General features: G+C 38.5%; 1 protein-coding gene across 11 annotated transcripts in view; it reads right to left on the minus strand.

Moving 5' to 3' along the window:
- The window catches only part of USP28 (ubiquitin specific peptidase 28), a 59,260-nt gene that overhangs the window by 31,015 nt on the left and 7,543 nt on the right, over positions 1 to 20,702 (minus strand). For all 11 annotated transcript variants that reach the window (XR_011540864.1, XM_070623155.1, XM_070623153.1 and 8 more), the window contains exons 2-5: positions 12,937 to 13,014; positions 11,819 to 11,951; positions 5,551 to 5,656; positions 4,449 to 4,608 (exon numbers count right to left, since the gene is read on the minus strand). Coding sequence is in view for 6 of the 11 variants with exons in the window: in XM_070623155.1 (XP_070479256.1) it covers positions 4,449 to 4,608; positions 5,551 to 5,656; positions 11,819 to 11,951; positions 12,937 to 13,014 (477 nt within the window). In the remaining 5 variants the exon portion in view is untranslated. The remainder of the gene's footprint in view (positions 1 to 4,448; positions 4,609 to 5,550; positions 5,657 to 11,818; positions 11,952 to 12,936; positions 13,015 to 20,702) is intronic.

The raw sequence follows: 20,702 nt of genomic DNA on the forward strand, positions 1-20,702 counted from the left end.
TATTGAAAAAAAAAAACCCAGGAGTGAGGCCAGCCTGGTGGCACAGTGGTTAAGTTCACGCGCTCTGCTTTGGCAGCCTGGGGTTCCCCGGTTCGGATCCCGGGTGCCAAACTACGCACCACTTATCAAGCCATGCTGTGACAGGCATCCTACATATAAAATAGAGGAAGATGGGCACAAATGTTAGCTCAGGGTCAATCTTCCTCAGCAAAAAGAGGAGGATTGGTGGTGGATCTTAGCTCAGGGCTAATCTTCCTCAAAAAAACCCAAAAAACACCCCAGATATACCTTCTAATATCAAACACAAACTCACGGCAATGGTATCTGACCAGAGCCGCGTGCCACCTCTCCAACTTCCCTCACTCTCTCACAAGCTGTACTGGGATTTAATCAGTAGGGTGGGGGTACAACTGGGCTGGGAATTTAAAGTTACGTCCCGTTGCTTTACCACAGTTTTGTCTAGAGCCAGGACTGGATTGCTTAGCTCCCTGCTGGGCCCACTGTCTTCTCTTTCACCTCATCTGTCTACCCAGCACTTCTCCATTCCTCCCAGTTTCATTCCTACTCTACCCCAGATTTTCCAGAACCTCTGTTCTACCATGAGAAAAATGGCTTTACCTTCTCAGTCCCACTTCACTCTACCTCCTCACCTCTGCCGAAATCTGGCTTTCCCCAAAGATGCCATTTTTCTTAAAAACTACAAAAGCGTGAGCTAATAGTACTCAGATTTCCCAATCCAGTACTGATATGATCCTCTGCCACCTGCTGCCTCTCCTGTATTCTCGGTGTCACTTAATTACATCCTCCTCTTCCTCCAGCCATCAAAGTTTAGAACCTCAGAATAATCTTCACATCCTCTCCCTTTCTTAACTACCCACAGCCAATAAGTAAGAAGACCCTGGACTCTGCCTTTGGAGTGCTATTTACACCCACCTCCTCCCTATCAGGCCCCATCAACCGCTCCAGTCAAACTCCCATCACTGCTCCCTTGGATCACTGCCATGGTCTCTCTGCCTCCAGAACTTACCCTCTACCAATCCACTTGCCACACAGGATCTTCCAACCTGTATGTTTCTAATATAACCAAAAAAAGCTCCTGATTCACTGAAGACTATCATCTGATGATAACTCTTCTTACTATCCCAAGTCCTGTCACCTTACTAGGTGACTTCAGTCAACATCCAATCCATAGGACATCCTATCAGCTTCACCTTCAGAATAAATCAAGAATCCAACCTCTTTTCTATTTCCATGGCTCCCCACCTGGTCCAGGCCACCATCACTTCTCACATGACGACTGCAACAGCCTCCTTCAGAGCTCCTTCCACGTGAAACCTTGCCCCTCCATCCTGCTCTCCTCCTAGCAGCCAGAGGGAGGCTTTTAAACCTCGGGCCAGAGTTCACCACTCCTTTGCTCAGAACCCTCTGTGACTCTCCATCTCACTCAGAATAAAAGACAAGCTCTCTCTCCAACCTCAACTCCAGTGACTCTTCTCTCTGCCCCTAGCCTTCCAGCCACCTGGTACTCCTTGATGGCCCATGAACACACCAAGCCTACCCCCACCTTAGGGCCGTTGCTCTATGGTTTCCCCCACCTGGAATGTTCTTCCCACATAGCTGCCCAGCTCACTCCCTCGCCTCTTGTGTATCTGGCATCTGCTCCAATCTCATCCCCTCAGTGAGGCCTAACTTAACATCATAGCTAATATGGCAGCCTGCTCCTGTCTCTCCTGCAGCAATTCCAAACTTCCTGACCCTGCTATTTTTTCTATCACTCTAATCACAGTCTAACATATTACATCAATTTATTTAGTTAACTAGCTAGTTTTTCAGTTTATTGTTCCTTATCTGTCTTGCCTCAAGAGAATTTAAATTCCATAAGGCAAGGCTCCATCTTGCTTTGGTTCACTCCTACATCTCAAGGGCCTAGAAGAGTGCTAAATATACAAGAGGTGTTCAACCAGTATCTATTGAGGGAACACAGAGGTGCATCCATTCAGCCCAGGGACCCCTTGGCTTCCTGAGCACCTTATCTCTAGTGACATATTCATCCACCTCTATACCCACATCCAAGGCCAAACCCAGGATATGTTAATACCTGAAAAGCTGCCAATTCTCAGATCCAAAATTCAGAAAGTCCCACTCTTGAACCATAACTTGTCTTCTGGTTTATTTGTTCAATAACCCATAGGACATGTGATCTATGACTTCATCACGAGTCCAAGCAAACTGACCTCTTTCAGTTCTTCCTAACCATTAGCTCCTTCCTGTCTTCATTTCTCCCTCTATCTAGCTTTCATTTCATGGTCTTTAACCACCTTCCTTTAATTCTCAAACTGCCCTTTTGTCCTTTCATCATACCCAGCAAATCCTCTGACTTAAATGAATTTAATTTTCCACTTAAGAGTCTCAGAGTGCTAAGAGAAAGTCCTGATAAAAACAGGACATTGATATCACTACACATTTAAGGTCAAAAACCTCAAGTAGATCTCCAAGTTTTTAGAAATGCTACTAGTGTATTCTGGTGCCAACTGGTTTTCCAACTGTCTACAACAACTATTTTAAACTTTCACTCCCTTTAAAATCTGACTCTGTCACTTCTCCACTCTGTCTCAGAAAATGGCTGCCTATTTCACAGATGAAAAAATGACTATTAGAAATGATTACAACTTTAATTTGCAGTCATCATTTCTTCCTTCTCCCTTCCCCTAGCACTCTCTTGCCCTTTTCCTCTTTAGGACCAATCCCTTCCTACTCGCTCTATCTGTCCTCTCACGCGTTCTCAGAAACCTTACCCAGTTATCCCCTCTATCTGCTAGCCCTTTTCAAGATCTCTCATAGGAGTGAAGGCTGAGAGGGGAGTGAATCCAGGGAAGGTTGGCAACCTGTCTTCCTCTCGATAGGAAAGAACTGACTCATGTCCCTAATTCCACATTACCTTCTACATTCTATTCTCAACACAGATGCCAGTGGTCCTCTTGAAACAGAAGTAGGATCATATCACTTCTCTGCTCCAAGCTTCCAATAGCTTCCCATCTCATATACAATTCCTAAATCCTCATCATAACCGCAAACTCCCCCACCCCACCTCCACTACCTTTCTGACCGCCCCCATCACTCAGTCCCAGCCTTCTTACTACTTCTCAACATATTAAACAAGCTCCTGAATCTGGATCTTTTCACACTTGCTGTTTCCTGTCTGTAGTGTTCTTTATGTAATTATACAAAATGTTCTTTATGTAATTATATGGCTCATTCCTTCACCCTCTTCAGGCCACTGTTGAAATGCCCACCTTATTAAAAAGGCCCACCTAACCAACCTGTATAAATAACACCCCTCCCCTCTCTAGCTGAACCCTCTCTAGCCCCACTACCCTCGTTCATTTGTCTTTAGGGCACTTATCATCACCTCATACATAGATTGTTTACAATCTATCCCACTCTTCTCAGAGCAAACTCCATGAAAGTAAGGGCTTTGTTTCACTCACTCCTGTTTCCCCAGTGCTAAAACAGTGCAAGCACATGGTAAGTGGAATAAATTCAAGGATCATACGTATGGAAAGCGAGGATTTCATTTTTGGCTGAGTTGCTGGGGAGACGCCAAGTACTGATGAAGAAGATTGCTGCGGTGGGAGCAAGTGTTGCATTGTGCCCATGCTGACTTTAAGATGCCTGGGAGATACTTCTGGAGAAGGAACACTTGCTCTAGGGGAATCCATCCACTCCCTTGGCTTTATCATCATCTATAGGCTACTGATTCCCAAAACTGTATCTGCAGCCCAGATCTTTTTACTGAATTACAGATTCATATAGTTAACTGCCCACATAGTATCTCCATGTGACACCTCAAACTCAGCATGTATAAAACTGAACTGAAATCCCACTCTTAACACACACGTGCATTATTCCTCCTCCAGCATCAAATGGCACCATCAGGCACGTGGTTACTCAAGCAAGAAACCGTAGATTCTTTCTTAACTCTCTCCTGAACATATCCTATATTCAGTCGCTCACCAAATCCTGCAGATTTGATCTCCTAAATGATCTCTAAAATGCTTTCATTCTCTCTTTTCATGGTTTATGCCACTTCTTTATTCCAGGCCCCATCATTTCCTGCCTGGATATTTACAATTGCCTCCCAACAGCTGATTTCTCTTTATTAACTCTTGCTTTGCTGTAATACAGTATTTACTAAATGCTGATCCAAAACACCTATTCAACATATTTACAACCACAGCAGATTTGTTTTTAGTACTGCCCAATATAGACACCAGAACATCTAAATCTAAAACACAAGAAAGCAACCAAAGCATAATAATGCCATGGGGGAAACTCCCCAGGTTTATGTATCTGGTTCCATTTTTCTAAAGCTATGTTTCTCACATTTCAGTTTAATAAATTACAAAATTGCTTCCAGAAGACACAGTTGTCTCTTAAAAATATCATACCTGAATAACAGCACTAAACCAACATGTATTGCCAACATTTTTCAGCCCAACTGGCCAACCATCAACTCGCCTCCAGTCATTGGGATTGGGATTTTCTCCCCAGACTTCACAGCGTTTTCTTTTTGAGCGTTTAGTTTCTGCAGGGGTTGCCTCATGCATCCTATATCGTGCCAATATAGCACACATCAAAAAAGAAAAAAGTTAAAGGACAATATACTGTATGGAAGATGCTGGTAACCTTTCATAGATAATTCAAAATGCCAGATAAACTATTTACCGAGTAATCACTGGCTATATAGTAACTTCAAGATTACAACTTAAGTGAAAAGTAAGGCTTAAATATAGAGATATTAATCCTTCCATAACAGAGATTACTACTAATAAGGTCCATGATGGAACTGAGTTGAGACTCCAGACTATTTATGGCTACCACACTGAAAGTTTTAGATTTTAACAACAGCGCCCCATCTCAGACTTCGCCATTGAAAGAGGCAAGAGAGACACTCTGCTAAAGATAAGAGCCTCCAAATTGCTTAGCACACAAATCATGTCCCGTGTTTCCCTGAAAGAAACAACTCAGCAGTGACAGGGGAGACACATGTCTGGAAACTGAGAGGCCACCACTGGAAGTGGATATCTGTGAACACCACCAGACAATCGCCAAATCAGTACCAATTAATAAAATATATCCGCTGGTCATGTCTGACACAGGGCAGTTGAGTGGTAACATCCATTTTTCAAATAGCCAACAAAATAATCCTCCAATTTTACAAAGACTCAAAGCTTATAAAAGGAATACACATTTATCAGATACCTGCAATGGGATGGGGCTTTTCCCCCTAGCAATTGTGAACTAAAACCTTGTAGGCTTCTACTCAAAGACTACAGTATGTACTATGACCCTTATCATATTTGGCTTCTTCAAAAGTGAGACAAAGAGTAAGTAAGCCAACGTGAATTTAAATGTTCTCCTAAAAGAAATTTCACTTGGGTGCAATTTAAAGGAGCTTGGCAGAATTGTTCCTCAGTGGCATTCACAGAGCTATTGCCTTTGACCTACAGACTAATCTGGGGAGCAAAGACTATAAATTAAATCAATAACCTGTTAAGATCTCTTCCATCAGCTTGAATTTTGGGGGACTCCAGTAGACTCAAAGCAATGGCAGCCTGAAGATCATCTTTGTTATCATGAGTAAGGTCTATTACTTCTGGAAGATAAATAGAAATCTAATTAGTTTACATGCACGAAACACTGCCCCTCTGCCTATATTGCAGGAGAAAAGGTAAAAGCATTCACAAAACTAGATATACTCCCTAGCTCTCAATACAACGGTTCATCATGTAACAATTTATTACTCTATGCCAGAGTCAAATGAATAACTTACAGCTACACTGTAACCTTAAAACTAGCCAAGAGTATAGTAATAACAAGCTGCTAAAATGCAATGTATCAAATACCCCCTTCTGCAGTTTTATTCCACAAAGTCAAAAACATATCCCATACCCGTAGGTTAAATAGTCTCTTTACTTAACATCAAAGAACATCAGCTAAATATCAAACATTCATTGAACAGAAATTTTCAACCTCAACAAATTATTCTAGAGAATAGAAGACATACGCCTCAAGTCATTTTATGAGGTCAGCATAACACCTCGGTATATCTCAAGCCAGTCAAGAATAGTAAGAGAAAGGAAAAACGACAAACTCACACATGATCACAGATGTAAAAGACCCAAACAAAACATTAGCTAACAGAATCCAACAATGTACAAAAAAAGATTATATATTAAGGTCAAGTTGAGTTCATTGCAGGAATGAAAAACTGAGATAACATTAGAAAAGAGACCAATAAAATTCACTATCTTAACAGTTAAAGGTAAAAAGGATCATCTCAATAGATACAGAAAAAGTATTTGATAACACTCAAACTCTATTCAGGAATAAAAACTCCAAGCCAATTAGGAACCTCAGGCTGAGAAAGAATATCGATGAAAAGCCCACAGTAAACTTCACACTTAATTGTGAAATGTTAAACACATTTCCTTTAAAACCAAGATGAAGACAAAGATGTCCACTATCAGAGCTTTTCCTCACCATGCTTCTGAAAGTTCTGGCAAGTTCAACAAGAAAATTTTAAAAATTAAAAAATATAAAGATTGGGAAAAAAGAAACACAGCTGTCATAATTCACAGATAATGATCAACTATGAGGGAAACCCAAAATAATCTATAGAAAATAATTATGATTAACAACAAGTGGTTAGATAAAAGATCAATGTACAAAAGTGAAGTGAATTTCTACACAAGAGCAGTAAAGAACATTTAATTTAAAAAGCAAAAACACAAAAGAACACAAAGCTGCAGTCATCAAGACTGTGTGCTACTGGCATAAGGGCAGACATACAGAGCCATGGGACAGAACTGAGAGTCCAGAAATAAACCCTTACATTTACACTCAATTGATTTTCAACACAGGTACCAAGACAATTCAATAGGGAAAGAACATCTTTTGAACAAATGGTGCTGGGACAACTGGATACCCACATGCAAACGAATGACTTTTACCTACTAACCTACACCATTTAGAAAAACGAACTCAAAATGGAGCAAGCCCTCAAGATAGGAGAGCTACACAACCCTTAGAAGAAAACACAGGTACATATTTTCATGACCTTAGATTAGGCAATGGCATCTTAGAGAAGACACCCAAAGCATAAGCAACCCAAGAAAAAATAGATAAATTTGACATCATCAAAATAAAAAACCTTTGGGCTTCAAAGGACACCATCAAGAAAGTAAAACGACAAAAATGGGAGAAAATTTTTGCAAATCATGTATTTAATAAGGGACCTATACACAGAATATATAAAAAACTCCTGCAACTGAATAATAAAAAGACAAATAGTTCAATTTTTAAAATGGGCAAAGAATCTGAATAGACATTTCTCCAAAGAAGATATACAAATGACCAATAAGCAGATGAAAAGATGCTCAACACGATTAGCCATTAAGGAAATGCAATGAGTTTGGCAGTTCTTCAAAAAGTTAAAGAGAAAGCTTCATGATATTGGACTTGATAATGATTTCTCGGATATGACACCAAAAGCATAGGCAACAAAAACAAAACACGACAATTAGGACTAAATCAAACTTAAAATTTTCTGTGCATGAAAGGATACAATCAAGAGTGAAAAGGCAGCAAACAGAATGGGAGAAAATATTTGCCAATCATATATCTGATAAACGGTTAATATGCAAAATATATAAAGAACTCTTACAATTCAACAACAACAAACAAATGAAATAACCCAATCAAAAAATGGGTAAAGGACTTGAATAGACCTTTCTCTAAAGATGACACACAAAAGGCCAACAAGCATATGAAAAGATGTTCAACATCACTAATCATCATAGAAAATGGAAACCAAAATGACAATGAGCTATCACTTCACACCCATTAGGACGGCTATCAAAAAAACCCCAGAAAATAACAAGGGTTTGTGAGAATATGGAGACATTGGAACCCTTGTGTACCATTAGTGGGATGTAAAATGGTGCAACTGCTATGGAAAACAGTATGGAGTATCAAAACATTAAAAATAGAACTACCACATGATACAGCAATCTCACTTTCGGGGATATATTCGAAAGAATTGAAAGCAGAATCTCGAAGAGATGTTTACACACCCACGTTCATAGCAGCACTATTCATAATAGCCAAGGGGTGGAAGTAACCCGAATATCCACTGATGGATAAAGGGATAAACAAAATGTGGTGTATATATACAATGGAGTATTATTCAGCCTTAAATAGAAAAGAAATTCCGACACAAGCTACAACATGGATGAACTTCGAAGACATTATGATAAGTAAAACAACCCAGTCACAAAAGGACAAAAACCGCCTGATTCTACTTTTATATGAAGTGCTTAGAGTAATTAAACTTATAGAGACAGGAAGCAGCACAGTGGTTGTTAGGAGCTGAGGGGAGGAGGGAATGGGGAGTTATTACGGAATGGGGACAGAGTCATAGTTTTGCAAGATGGAAAAGTTGTGGAGATCTGTTTCACAACAACGTGAATATACTTAACACTACTGAACTGTATATGCAGAAATGGTTAAGATGGTAAATTTTGTTACGTGTTTTTTATGACAATTTAAAAAAAAAATTCCAACTAATAAATTATGAAGTAATGATAGACAGAATATTACCATTTTGAAATCTCCAGTAAAATACAGAATCTCAGCAACAATCACTACTGGCTGCTTAAAACACTAGGTGGGGAATTTCATAATAAATTCATCAAGCTGACAATATCTGAACACACTAACAATTTTAACAACACAAAAAGAGGGCGACCAGACGTTATTTAATTCTTGACATGACAAAATAGAAGATATACACACACACAACTATGACTCAGTCATGCCAGTTAAGCATCTAAGTTTACAGGAAAGACAGGAGACAGAAAAATCCACTAAAGGATATCATAAGAATGAAATCAGCAAATTCCAGAGCATGATGAAATGTGACAGGACAAGGGATGTGATTTCTCCAGGCATTAAATTGCAAGAAAAAAAGCGAAAATTTATAAAGACGGTCTCAAAAGACATTTCAAACATGTTTAATGTTTTACTGTTATTTGGATCATTATTCTCACAAACCAACTGCAAATATAATGTCAATGAGACAAGCAGGGTAATTTCTACACCAGTATTTGATGAAATTAAGGAATTATTATTAATTTTTAAAGTGTGATAATGTTGCAGTTATGAAAAGAGTTCTCTTTTAGAAATATTAAAACCAAGAAGTTAAATATAGAATTGTTATATGACCCAGCAATTCCACTCCTAGGTATAAATCCCAAAGAATTAAAAACAGATACTCAATGAAACAGAATGGAAAACATGAAAATGTGATGCAACACAGAGCTGACACTGCAGATCAGTGGGAAAGGAGAGCCTTTTCAATGAAACGTAGTAGGACAACTGAGTATGGGGGGGAAAATCTAACTGGATCCCTACCTTTTGCCTCACCAAAAAAAAAAAATCCATTTCAGATGAATTAAAGATTTAAATGTGAAATGTAAAACATTACAATTACAGAAGAAAATATAAAAGAATATTCTATGACTTCAGGGTATAGAAAGAGTTCTTAAACAAAAAGCACAAACCATAAAAAAAGATGATAAATGCAACTACAGTAAAATGCAGGTATTTCAGTTCATCACCATAGTGTAAAAACACAAGGTACCAACAGGGAGAAGGCATCTGAAACATACAAATCCAGAAAAATGGGTTAATATTAAAAATATATAAGTTCAATATCAATAAGATATATATCATGAATAAGGTTATTATCCATAAGATAATATCAAGAAAGAATAAGAAAGAAGCTAACAAATAGAAAAAAAGCAGAAGACAGAGAAATTTCACATGAGAGGAAACATGAATGGTCAAAATGGAAGATGCTCAATCTCATTACTAACTTTAAAAATTCTCATTAAAAACAAGATATTATTTCATATTAAAAATATTTGCAACAATTTTATAATCTAACAAGTTTGAGAGCAATAGTTATCCGCAAATCCTGTTAGAGGGAGTTTACAAAATAGGTAACAAATCATTTTGGAAAATACTGTCATTACCTATAAAGATGAAGATGAGCCAGCCAATGATACCCACCAATTACAGTGCCAGGTATATACACTAAACAAACTCTTGCATACATGCACAAGAAACGTGAATCAAAACTGCTCAGAGCAGCCTTGCTTATAACAGCAAAAGAATTCAAACCACCCCAAAGTCAATAAACAAATACAGAAATTGTGGTATATTTAGACAAGGAAATACTACATACCAGCGAAAATAAATGAACTACACTTACAACCTTCAACATGGAGGAGTCTCAAAAAAGAAAAATGACTGAAAAAAGTCAGTATGTGCACCAGAAGTCCTATACAAGACTATTTAACCAGCATTACTCAGAATAGCTCAAAACTGCGAACAGCCCAAATATCCATTAGCACCATGTGACCCAGCTGATGGTTCCCTCCTCCCGGAAGCCTCCTTGGTTTCCAGAGTACCACTCTCCCGGTCTTCTGCCGACCTCCCTGGATACTCTTCACCTCCCCAGACCTCTCAACACTGGAAGTATCTACTGCTTAGTCATTGAACCCTTTCTCTTTTCTACACTCACTCCCTTAGAGAGCTCATCCAGTCTCATAACTTTACATACCATTTCAGGTTTATGATCCTAAGTTTTATCTATCTCCAGCCCAGATCTCTCCCCTGAACTGCACACTTGGATCTCCACTGGCTCTTTGACATTCCACCTGGATGTCTAACAAGCTCAAACCTAATACTGCCAAAACTGATCTCTATATCTTCCCCTCCAAATCTGCTCCATCTGCAGTTACTCCCATGTCAGTTAAGTGCAACTCCATCCTTTCAGCTGCTTACGGAAAAAAACCCTGGAGCCACCTTTAACTCCTCTCTTTCACAACCCTTATCTCCCCTGTAAGCAAACCCTGTATGGCAAGCACTTCTCTCCACCCACCAATACATCCTGACCCAGCCCACCATCATCTGCAATAGTCTCCTGACTGGTCCTGGACTCCCTGCTCTGACCCATGCTCACTAGCCCCTCCCCGACATTCTGTTCTCAACACAGCAGTCAGAATGATCTTTGGAAAATGGAAATCAGTTCACGATTCCTCTGCTCCAAACTCTCCAATGGCTAGCCATCTAACTCAGAGTAACAGCCAAGCACTTAGGAAGGCACTGAATGCTCTGCCTCCCGTTCCCTCTATGGCCTCATCTCTTACTGCCCTCCTCACTCACTAAACCTCAGCCCTGGCCTCCTCCTCCTCCTTAAGCAAGCCAAGCTGTATTCCCATCCTAAGGCTTCCCATGACTTACCCCCTCATCTCCCTTGCACCTTCTCAAAATGTCCATCCTGTTTAAAATGCAGTCCCCAGCACTCCTTTCTTCATTTCTTTCATTCTATCCTTTACTTTTCTCCATGGTACTTATCATGTTCTAATATGCTACATAATTTACTTATTTACCTGTTGATCTCCCCCCCACGAAAAAATAAGTTACAAGAAGGCAAGGATTCTTGTTTCTTTTCTTCATCTCCAGTGCCTAAGAGTGCTTGGCACAGGTAGGTGCTCAGTGAATAAGTGCTGAATGAATGAATGAACCCATTTAAAGTGCTTAGAATTGTGATTGCCACATAGTGATGGCTCAATAATTAGCTATTATTACCATCATTTCCAAAGGGTTGATGTGATTGATAAGAAATTCACATAAACTCATCTCTTATTTTCCGTCAGTTCAGAGGAGGACCAAGACAGGATATACCTACTTGCTAATACTTCTTTGTTGGCAGCACTCCCCTCTACTTCAGATGGTTCTGTAGCAACAGAGTCTTGACTGGGCTCCTTAACTCTTTCATCAGTAAGCAAGCTGACTGCCTGGGTGATGTCACCATTACTGGCCTAAGGGGAGGAAAAGAATAGAAATTTCAAAAGTAAAACATCACAGTATTTAAAATAAGTAGCGAGTTAATTTTTTTATTATAACTGCTTACTACCCTGGTGACGTACTGAGTAAGTCTAGGCTTAATTTTAGGGTAGAAAGTAGAAAAAAAGAGCATGGTGGAGGACAGTAAGTCTAATATGCTTCAAGTTTACACCAAACTCCTAGTAACAGGAAGGGGCTTGCCATGCTCTGACTTCCTGCCACATGCAAACAAGAATGAAATCTTGCTGGAGACTTGTTCTCACTGCTTTGGGTGCCTGATCTCACAGAATAGCTAAGCCACATTGAATCAAAAAGTGGGTTGGCAATTAACACAGAGATTCTAAATGAAGTCCACCTCTACAACAAAAGTGCCAAGCAGTCACCATATTCTGTAGTGGTGACCACACTTCCATTTGTTTTTAACTTTTTATTAGGGAAAATCTCTAACATGCACAACAGGAGAGGGCACGTATAATTGAACCCCATGGACCCATCACTCAGCTTCAACAATTATCAAGTCATTGGTTTATCTATTCTTCCTACCCTCTCCCAGATATTTTGAAGCAAATCATAAATATCTTATCAGCTCATCAGTCAACATTTCAGAATGTATCTTTTTTTTTTTAATATAACCCTCAATGCTATTATTACGCCTTAGGAGAAATAAGCTTTTTAATATCAAATAACCAGTTGAAATTTCCCTGACTCGAATGTTCATTTGAATCAAGACCCATATAAGGTCTATTTCACCCTGCAGGGTCCCCCTCACTGCCAGTCTCCCCCATCCCCAACTTCTTCCCCCTAATCACTGACATGTTGAAGATGGCAGGTCATTTGACCTGTAGAGCTTCTGTCTGAACATGCGCTTTCATTCTGGCATAAAAATAGCTTGAACTGACAGAACTATGATATGGACAACTGTTTTAAAGCCTGTTGACTAACAGAAGCCTTGAAACTAACCTTGAGAGCTTCATGAAGAAAGGAAGGATCTTGGATGCCTGTGATTTCTCTCAGTTGATTTAACAGCATTTGGCAGCTCTGTATTTGAGAAACAAAAAACCACAGGCATACATCAGTCAAAAAGCAAACCTGGATACATTTAAAGAATAAGTACAAGCATCTCGGATAAACAAGCTTGAGACTTGTTTACCTTAAAGAACCGACTAGCTCCAAGCAACAAGGTACCGACTATCAGACACATTCTGAAATGCCAATCAATTGCTCTTTTAAAAGCTTAATCATGGGAAATGCTTTTGGCACTTGTGGAAGAAATATGAGTAAACAGTAAAACTACAAATATATAAAACATTTAAAGGTAACATTCTGGCCTTAATGGACGCTTAAAGTGCCTCAGGTTTTCCTTTCCGTGAGCCTAAGTAGGTCATATCAGGAGTCCAGGGAATTTGCATGGATGCGAAGATGTGCTATTTTTAAGCTTCACGGCACATGCCATTTGTGTGTGTCATTTGTCACTGGCAATAAGTTTCCAATCATGTAGTTAACAAATGACACCACCAACGTCATATTTAAAACTTTAGGTCTGACTGCTCAAAAAGAAGTAGAGACAAAGTTAGAATTTTCTGAATTATAAATACAATTCCAGAGGGAATAAACTATGGAATGTTTTCATTATTCCGAATCAAGGAAAAACCTATCTTGTTAACTTCCAGCTATCACAAGATCAGGATATAACCTCTTTTCAGCCTTAAATCTTCACTGGAACATTTTATCCTATTTTGAACAAAGAGAAAAGTTAACATAAAACACGTATTTACAAGTAAGCTCAATTTAAACAACTGGTTGGCCCAACTGAAGATCATTCTCTCTCAGATGAATACTGAAAATGAAATAATTCAAATCTAATTCAGTGAGAAGTCTGATTTATACCATTCCTAAGGTTATCTTAGAATTAGGCCCGGATTCAACACTTGATGCTTCACCATTAACTATCTTTCAGTTAGGAGAGGCCGTCTACCCCACTGTCAGCTGTGACAGAAACAGTATCCTATGTTCTTCAACAGCTGAGGGCCCAATGTCACACTTAAGTATCACACAACTAGAAATAACTAACTGAAACACCCCTGGATAGCCCTCGGAAAGCATCAACAGTCCTTCTGTTCTAGTCACAGCCCATAGTCATATTCTAGAAATGGAACCCCACCCTGCTGAGACCAGCAGTCTTTGAGGCTGTGAGCCTTGTCAAAGGCAGTCACAGCCTGTGCACTGGAAGAGGGACTGTCAGACTAAAAGGTGTCCAGATTTAGCCTTGGCGAATGCCGAAAACACAAGCGTGTGATTTTAGAAAAATAAAGTATTAAAAAGTTTTTTCCCAAACTAATTCTAATTCCATTTGATTTTCTTGTATAAAAGTGTAACTCTATATATTTCAATCATACACAATTTTCTAAAAAATCAAAATCAATATACCAAAAAACGGTGGAATAAGAATTGGGAGGAGGAAATGAGCAGCATATTAACCCTAAACCAGAATCAAGAAGGTAACAATGGGATAGATAATCACATCTTCACCTCAAATTATTCTGTATACCAAGTGACACCTAGGATTCACAGAAAATAATCCCAGTAAAAAGTAACAGCTAATACATACTGCTTACTGTTAGCCCAGCGCTGTTCTAAACACTTCATATGTATTAACTCATTTAACCCTCATAACAAACCTGTGAGACAGATATTATGCCCATTTGACAGGACACCAAGGCAGAGAGAGGTTAGGAAACTTACACAAGGTTCTTGCTAGTAAGGGGTGTAGCTGGGATTTGACCCCAGGTTGCCTGACCTCAGAATCTGCCCTCTAACTCTATGCCATGCTATATCTGAGAAGACAAAGAAAACAGGCAAGAATACCTTTTTAATGCAAAACAATGCAAATATTTTATTCTTGTATTTTGACCTTGATCTTTGCATCTTAAGTTCCCTATTTTGATTTGCCTGCCATTATCTAATCACAACTTTGATCACCTAGTAGTACAATCAGTTCCAAACGAGCTACCATCAGGAAGTCCAGAGGTGAATACTGTGTTTGATGGAATGCAAGATGCCATTGGTTATAAAAAGCACCATTATTTTATGTACCACTAAGCAGAAAAACTGCTGCCACTTAAACTATGACACAATGCCTTCAGGACAGGCCTAGGAGACATATGAATTGGTCACACTAGCTTCTTGTAGCTCTAAAATTTCTCATTTATGTTGAGAAACACAGCAATTTACCCTGCTTTGAGATGTAGTGCCTGGCATGTGATGGGCAATTCTTTTGCATATTTCTCAGTGACAAAACTTCATACAGCTTAAAATACCTATGGTATCTTCCTTCATAGGTCCCATAACGCACTTGATTGCAGCTTTGCAAGAAAATTTGAAACTGCGATCATTCCTCCAGTGATGAATATTTTGCTTCACGTAAAATCAAACTTGAACCCTGTTGTTCTGTTTCTATGCCTTTCTCCATACACAGTTTTTTTCATCTCAATCTTGAATCACAGTGTGATCTTTTAAAGACATTTTAAATGGCAAGTAAACTAACCGTGTGGTACCAACAGTGCATATAACTCAAGTGTCACGACAACAGGAACAGTTATGACCAAGCCCATACCTGTGCAGACCATGATAACTACATTACACCTGCTACTTGGATGACAGTCAATGTAAGGAGCATCTTGACTTCAGAGAGCTCAGAAGGCCAAATAAATGAATCAACAAAATATGGTATTCACACATTAAATAATTTACTAATCACTACATTTGACCATGGATTAAAGTCCCACTCCTTTGTCCATTCTGTAATAGGTAGCGGTGGACATTAACACATCTAGAATAAGACAGTCAAAAAAGGAAAATAAACTCTTAGTTTCCGTTTTTTAAAAGCTATTGGGCAGAAATGGCAACTATGTAAAATCTTTTGTTCAGCTCCTAGAACAATCTTCTACATGTTAATTCAAATCCACGTTCCTCATCTTTCTATTTAAAGACCATTACCTGATTCTACCCTTTACCTGCTCAACCTTTTCTCCTACTCAGTTCCTTACCTCACAAACTCATCCTCTCATGCCTTGGAGTATTACTTATATTATCTCTAAAAAATACCTACATTTATTTAACCATGGAATGCCAACCTACAGTCCATGGTTATATTTACCCAACCTCCTCCAGAAAGTCATTCCCAAGGACTCTGGCCCACACTGTTCTCCCCTTCTACCTCCCACGTGGAGGGAACAAATGAGCCCATGAATAAATGGGACTTACTGTCTTTACCGAGTATTTCTCATCACGTGGTTCTTGTAAAGGCAGAATTATACAACATACCACATAATTTGAATTATCTATAGGACACCACCAGTAACAATTTTAACTAACATTTATTGAACACCTCCTTTGTGCCAGGAACCTTAGCTGCCCCACATACATGTAATCCTTATAATAACCCAAAAAGTGAAGAATCGTTATCTTCACTGTGCAAATTAGGAAACTAAAGTTTACAAAACCTATTTTATCATCAAATATCTTGGATTAAAAGATAAATCAAAGATAACTATTAAGAGTTTAACAAATTTCACAAGGATTAAGCTATGCTATTGACACACATAAACAACTGCTACGACACAACTCAGTCTTATAAATATTTAGCTAAACCTAAGTTCTCAATAGTACCCACAACCCGAATCCTAGTAAGTATTATATTAAATGTTCATTTTACAGTAACAGATAAATTAAGCTCATTAGGGTCCTTCTGTATTACTAACTCACGGTTTCTCCTGGAACTTCACAGGAAGCTGACTGAAATATTAACTTCACCCTAACTACGATGCTGTAAACAGTCATGCACCGCGTAATGACGTTTTGGTCCAACAACAAACCGTATATACAACAGTGGTCCCATTAAGATTAGTGCCACGTAGCCGCGCTGTGTAGTAGGCTATTCCATCTAGGTTTGTGTAAGTACAGTCTGATGTTTGCATAATGACGAAATGGCCTAAACATGCATTTCTCAAAACGCATCCCTGTCGTTAAGCACCTCCTGACTGTATAAAGGACGCACCCAACAGGAGACAAGACAAGGCCTGTGCCCCAGTCATAACCGAGTCAAATAACTGACAAGAGCCAACAGGTCTGCATTTCCTTAGCTAAATTCTCATTGTTTTCATAAAACAAAAAGTACTCTCTTTTCTTGCCCAGAGGCAGCGAAGAAAGACAGGCACACACAAATCTAGGAACTCAGCTTCCTGACCTCAGCTACTCGGTAGTGTTGGTGCAATTCAGTCCACTTCTCAGGACTGAGGTTTTCTTAAAGACAATAACTCATCTCATAATAAGCAATAAGCGGGATTATTCAGACAATAAAAACATTAAGCTATCAAGTTTTCATAGTAAACAATAACTGGCCTAATCCTACTGTAACTAAATTAAAACTCTCTTTGATCAGATGAGGCAAATTTGTGAGATTACTAATTAAAAGTTTTATCTTCATAACACCCAGGTCAGCACTGTGATAAGGAGCTTTCTAGATTTTTCAATTCCTTCAAATAGGGATGCTGTTTTAATCATTCTGATGTGCACATTTCCTGATCTCAATCATCTATTCTTATAGACATTTCTAAGTTTAAAACTAATAGATAAACGTCCCTTTACTCCAAAGAGCTACCAAGGTATGCCTAATAAAATTCCCTCCAAAGTTAAAGATCTGGTTTTTCAATTTTAAAATAAAACTTAAGTACCCAAGGAAAGCAAAAGAATAACTTTAGGAGTCAAAGAAAATGTACAGCGGCAACTCCAGAAATCCAGTCTGGACAACAGGGTCCCAATGACGCACCCTGAGACTGCTGCCAACCTTTCCACTTGCACAAAACGAGGAATGGCCCACAGAAGCCCTGGCATTTTTTCAGTTTTTCTTCCAGCAACAACTCCATGTTGGTCCAACTTACTCATAAAGCAGAAATCTAAAGTGCCATAAGAATACGACTCCCTTAAAATGACAAATAGCAGCTTTTTTGGATACAATTAAATCTCCTGAAACAGGCTACTTGCTAACTTATTTTAATGACGCAAAAAGTAGGCACATGATGAAAATGACTGTTCTGATTCATCAATTGGCTTAAAGTTTTTAAAAAGCTTTAAAAACTTTTAAAATTTAGCTACTCTTATATGGTGTAAAGAGGTTTAAACAGGAATTAATAGCAATAAAAAAGGAACTAACCATTATTTACTTTCAAACTTTTTCATCTTTTTTTCAGATTCACTAAGTAAGAAATTCCAACAGTATAAAGGATACAAAACGAAAAGGAAATTTCCCTCTTCCTCCCATCCCAGTCTCATTTCCCAGGAGTACCCACTATTAACAATTTCTGATATATCTTTCTAGAATTGATCTCTGCATCTGAATATATTTTTTCACACTATAAATTATGTCCTGCACTTTGTTTCTTTCTTACTTTAGGATACATTAAAAAAATATTTTCTTATTTCTTTGAATACATGCCCCAACTAAATACAAGAAATGAGAATGGGAAGCTGTTACAATAAAGTCATATGGAATGCATCTTCAAAAGTTTTTAAAAATGCCATTTTTAGCAATATATTGTGAAGGTTAACTGAGAAACTAGGAAAATATGGGAAAGATATAAGAAATCAAGTTTACATGCTTATGGTTTCAGAAATCTAACAACAGTAAAATTTTAAGTTATTATTAGGTGGGCCTTAGTATGTAGTTTCTATTTTTGATAAATAACAGGGACCAGAGAGCTGATGCAGGTTGGATTATGAAGTGTTCTAAATGTCAGGATAAGTTTAGACTTGATCTGATGAACAATGGAAAATCATTACAGACTCCTCAGCAAGGAAGAAAGATGAAGGGGGAGAAAAGGTACTTTAAGGTGATTAATCTAGCACATATGAACAACTAGTTCAAAGTAGGATGAGTAGGGAAAGACAGCTTAACTATGAGTTAGAGGGCTACTGAATAAACCACGTGTAACGAGAGGGGAATGCTGTAGGAGAAATGGAAAGGGAGGATAAACTCTGAACAGCTCAAAGAATGTCAAATATTTGAAGACGGAAGCCTGACAGAATGCTATTGCCAATGACATAATAGGAAACCAGTAAGAACACCAACCAACGTAATAAACACACTAATAGAATGAAGGGGGGAAAACACAGGACCATCATCAATGCAGAAACAGCATTTAAGAAAATCTAACACCCTCTCACAATAAAAACTGTCAGAAAACTAAAAATAAAAGGAAATTTCCTCAACATGAGAAAAGCCCTTTATTTATCACAGCTTATATCACACTCAATGGTAAAATATCAAAACCTTTCCCCCTAAAATCAGGAACAAGATAAGGATGCCCACTTTCCACAGTGCTATTCAACATTGTACTGAAGTTTTAGCCTGAGCAATCAGGCAAGAAAAATAAATAAAAGGCATTCAAATTGGAAAGGAAAAAGTAAAACTATCTCTATTCACAAGAGACATGATTATCTATATAAAGTTCCAAAGAATCCACAAAAACATTACTAGAGCTAATTAACAAATAGAGCAAAGTTGCAGGGTAGAAAATCAACATGCAAAAATCAGTTGTGCTTCTACACAGCAGCAAAGAACAATGTGAAAAGGAAATTAAGAAAACAATTCCATTTACAATAGTATTCAAAAGAATAAAATATCTAGGAATAAATTTAACCAAAGAAGGTGAAAGACTTGTACCCAGAAAACTGTAAAACACTGCAAAAGAAGTTAAAGGAAATCTAAATAAATGGGAAGACATTCAGGTTCATGGATTCAAAGACTGTATTGGTCAAGGTTCTCCAGAGAAACAGAACATAGGGTATACGTGCGTGTGTGTGTGTGTGTGTGTGTGTGTAAAGGAACCTTGTATTTCTAGTTTCCTGTGTGCGTGTTGGTAAAGTAATTTATTACAGTCATGTGTCACTTAACACTTAACCTGAGAAGTGCATCATTCGACAATTTCAACACTGTGTGAACAGAAGAGTGTACTTACACAAACCTAGATGGTATGGCCTACTACACACATAAACTATATGGTACTAATCTTATGCGTCCACCACTGCATATACAGTCCTTCAATCAAAACATTGTTATCAGGCACATGAGTGTGTAAGGTATTGGCTCTTGTGATTACGGAGGCTGAGAAGTCCCAAGATCTGCAGCTGGCAAGCTGGAGACCCAGGAGAGTCGGTGGTGTAGTTCCAGTCTGAGTTGGTAAGCCTGAGAATCAGAAGAGCTGATGGTTTAAGTTCCAGTCGGAGGACGGAAGACAGATGTCCCAAGCCAGCAGTCAGGTAGGTGACGTTTCCTCTTACTCAGCCTTTTTGTTCTAGTCAGGTCTTCAGTTGACTGAACGAGGCCCATAGACATTAAGGAGGCAATCTGCTTTATTCAGTTTATCAATTCAAATGTCAATCTCATCCAGAAGCACCCTCACAAACATACCCAGAATAATATCTGACAAATGTCTGGGCACTTCACGGCCCAACCAAGTTCACACATTAAATTACAAAGACTTACACTGCTAAAATGGCAAGACTACCCAAAGTGATCTACAAATTCAATGCAATCCCTATCAAAATTCCAATGGCCTTTTTTTCAGAAATGGGAAAGCTGATACTCAAATTTATACGGGATTTCAGTGGACTCTGAATAACCAAAACAATACTGAAAAAGAACAAACTTGGAGGACTCACACTTCTTA

Source organism: Equus przewalskii, chromosome 6 (genome assembly GCF_037783145.1).
Source record: "Equus przewalskii isolate Varuska chromosome 6, EquPr2, whole genome shotgun sequence".
NCBI lineage: Eukaryota > Metazoa > Chordata > Mammalia > Perissodactyla > Equidae > Equus > Equus przewalskii.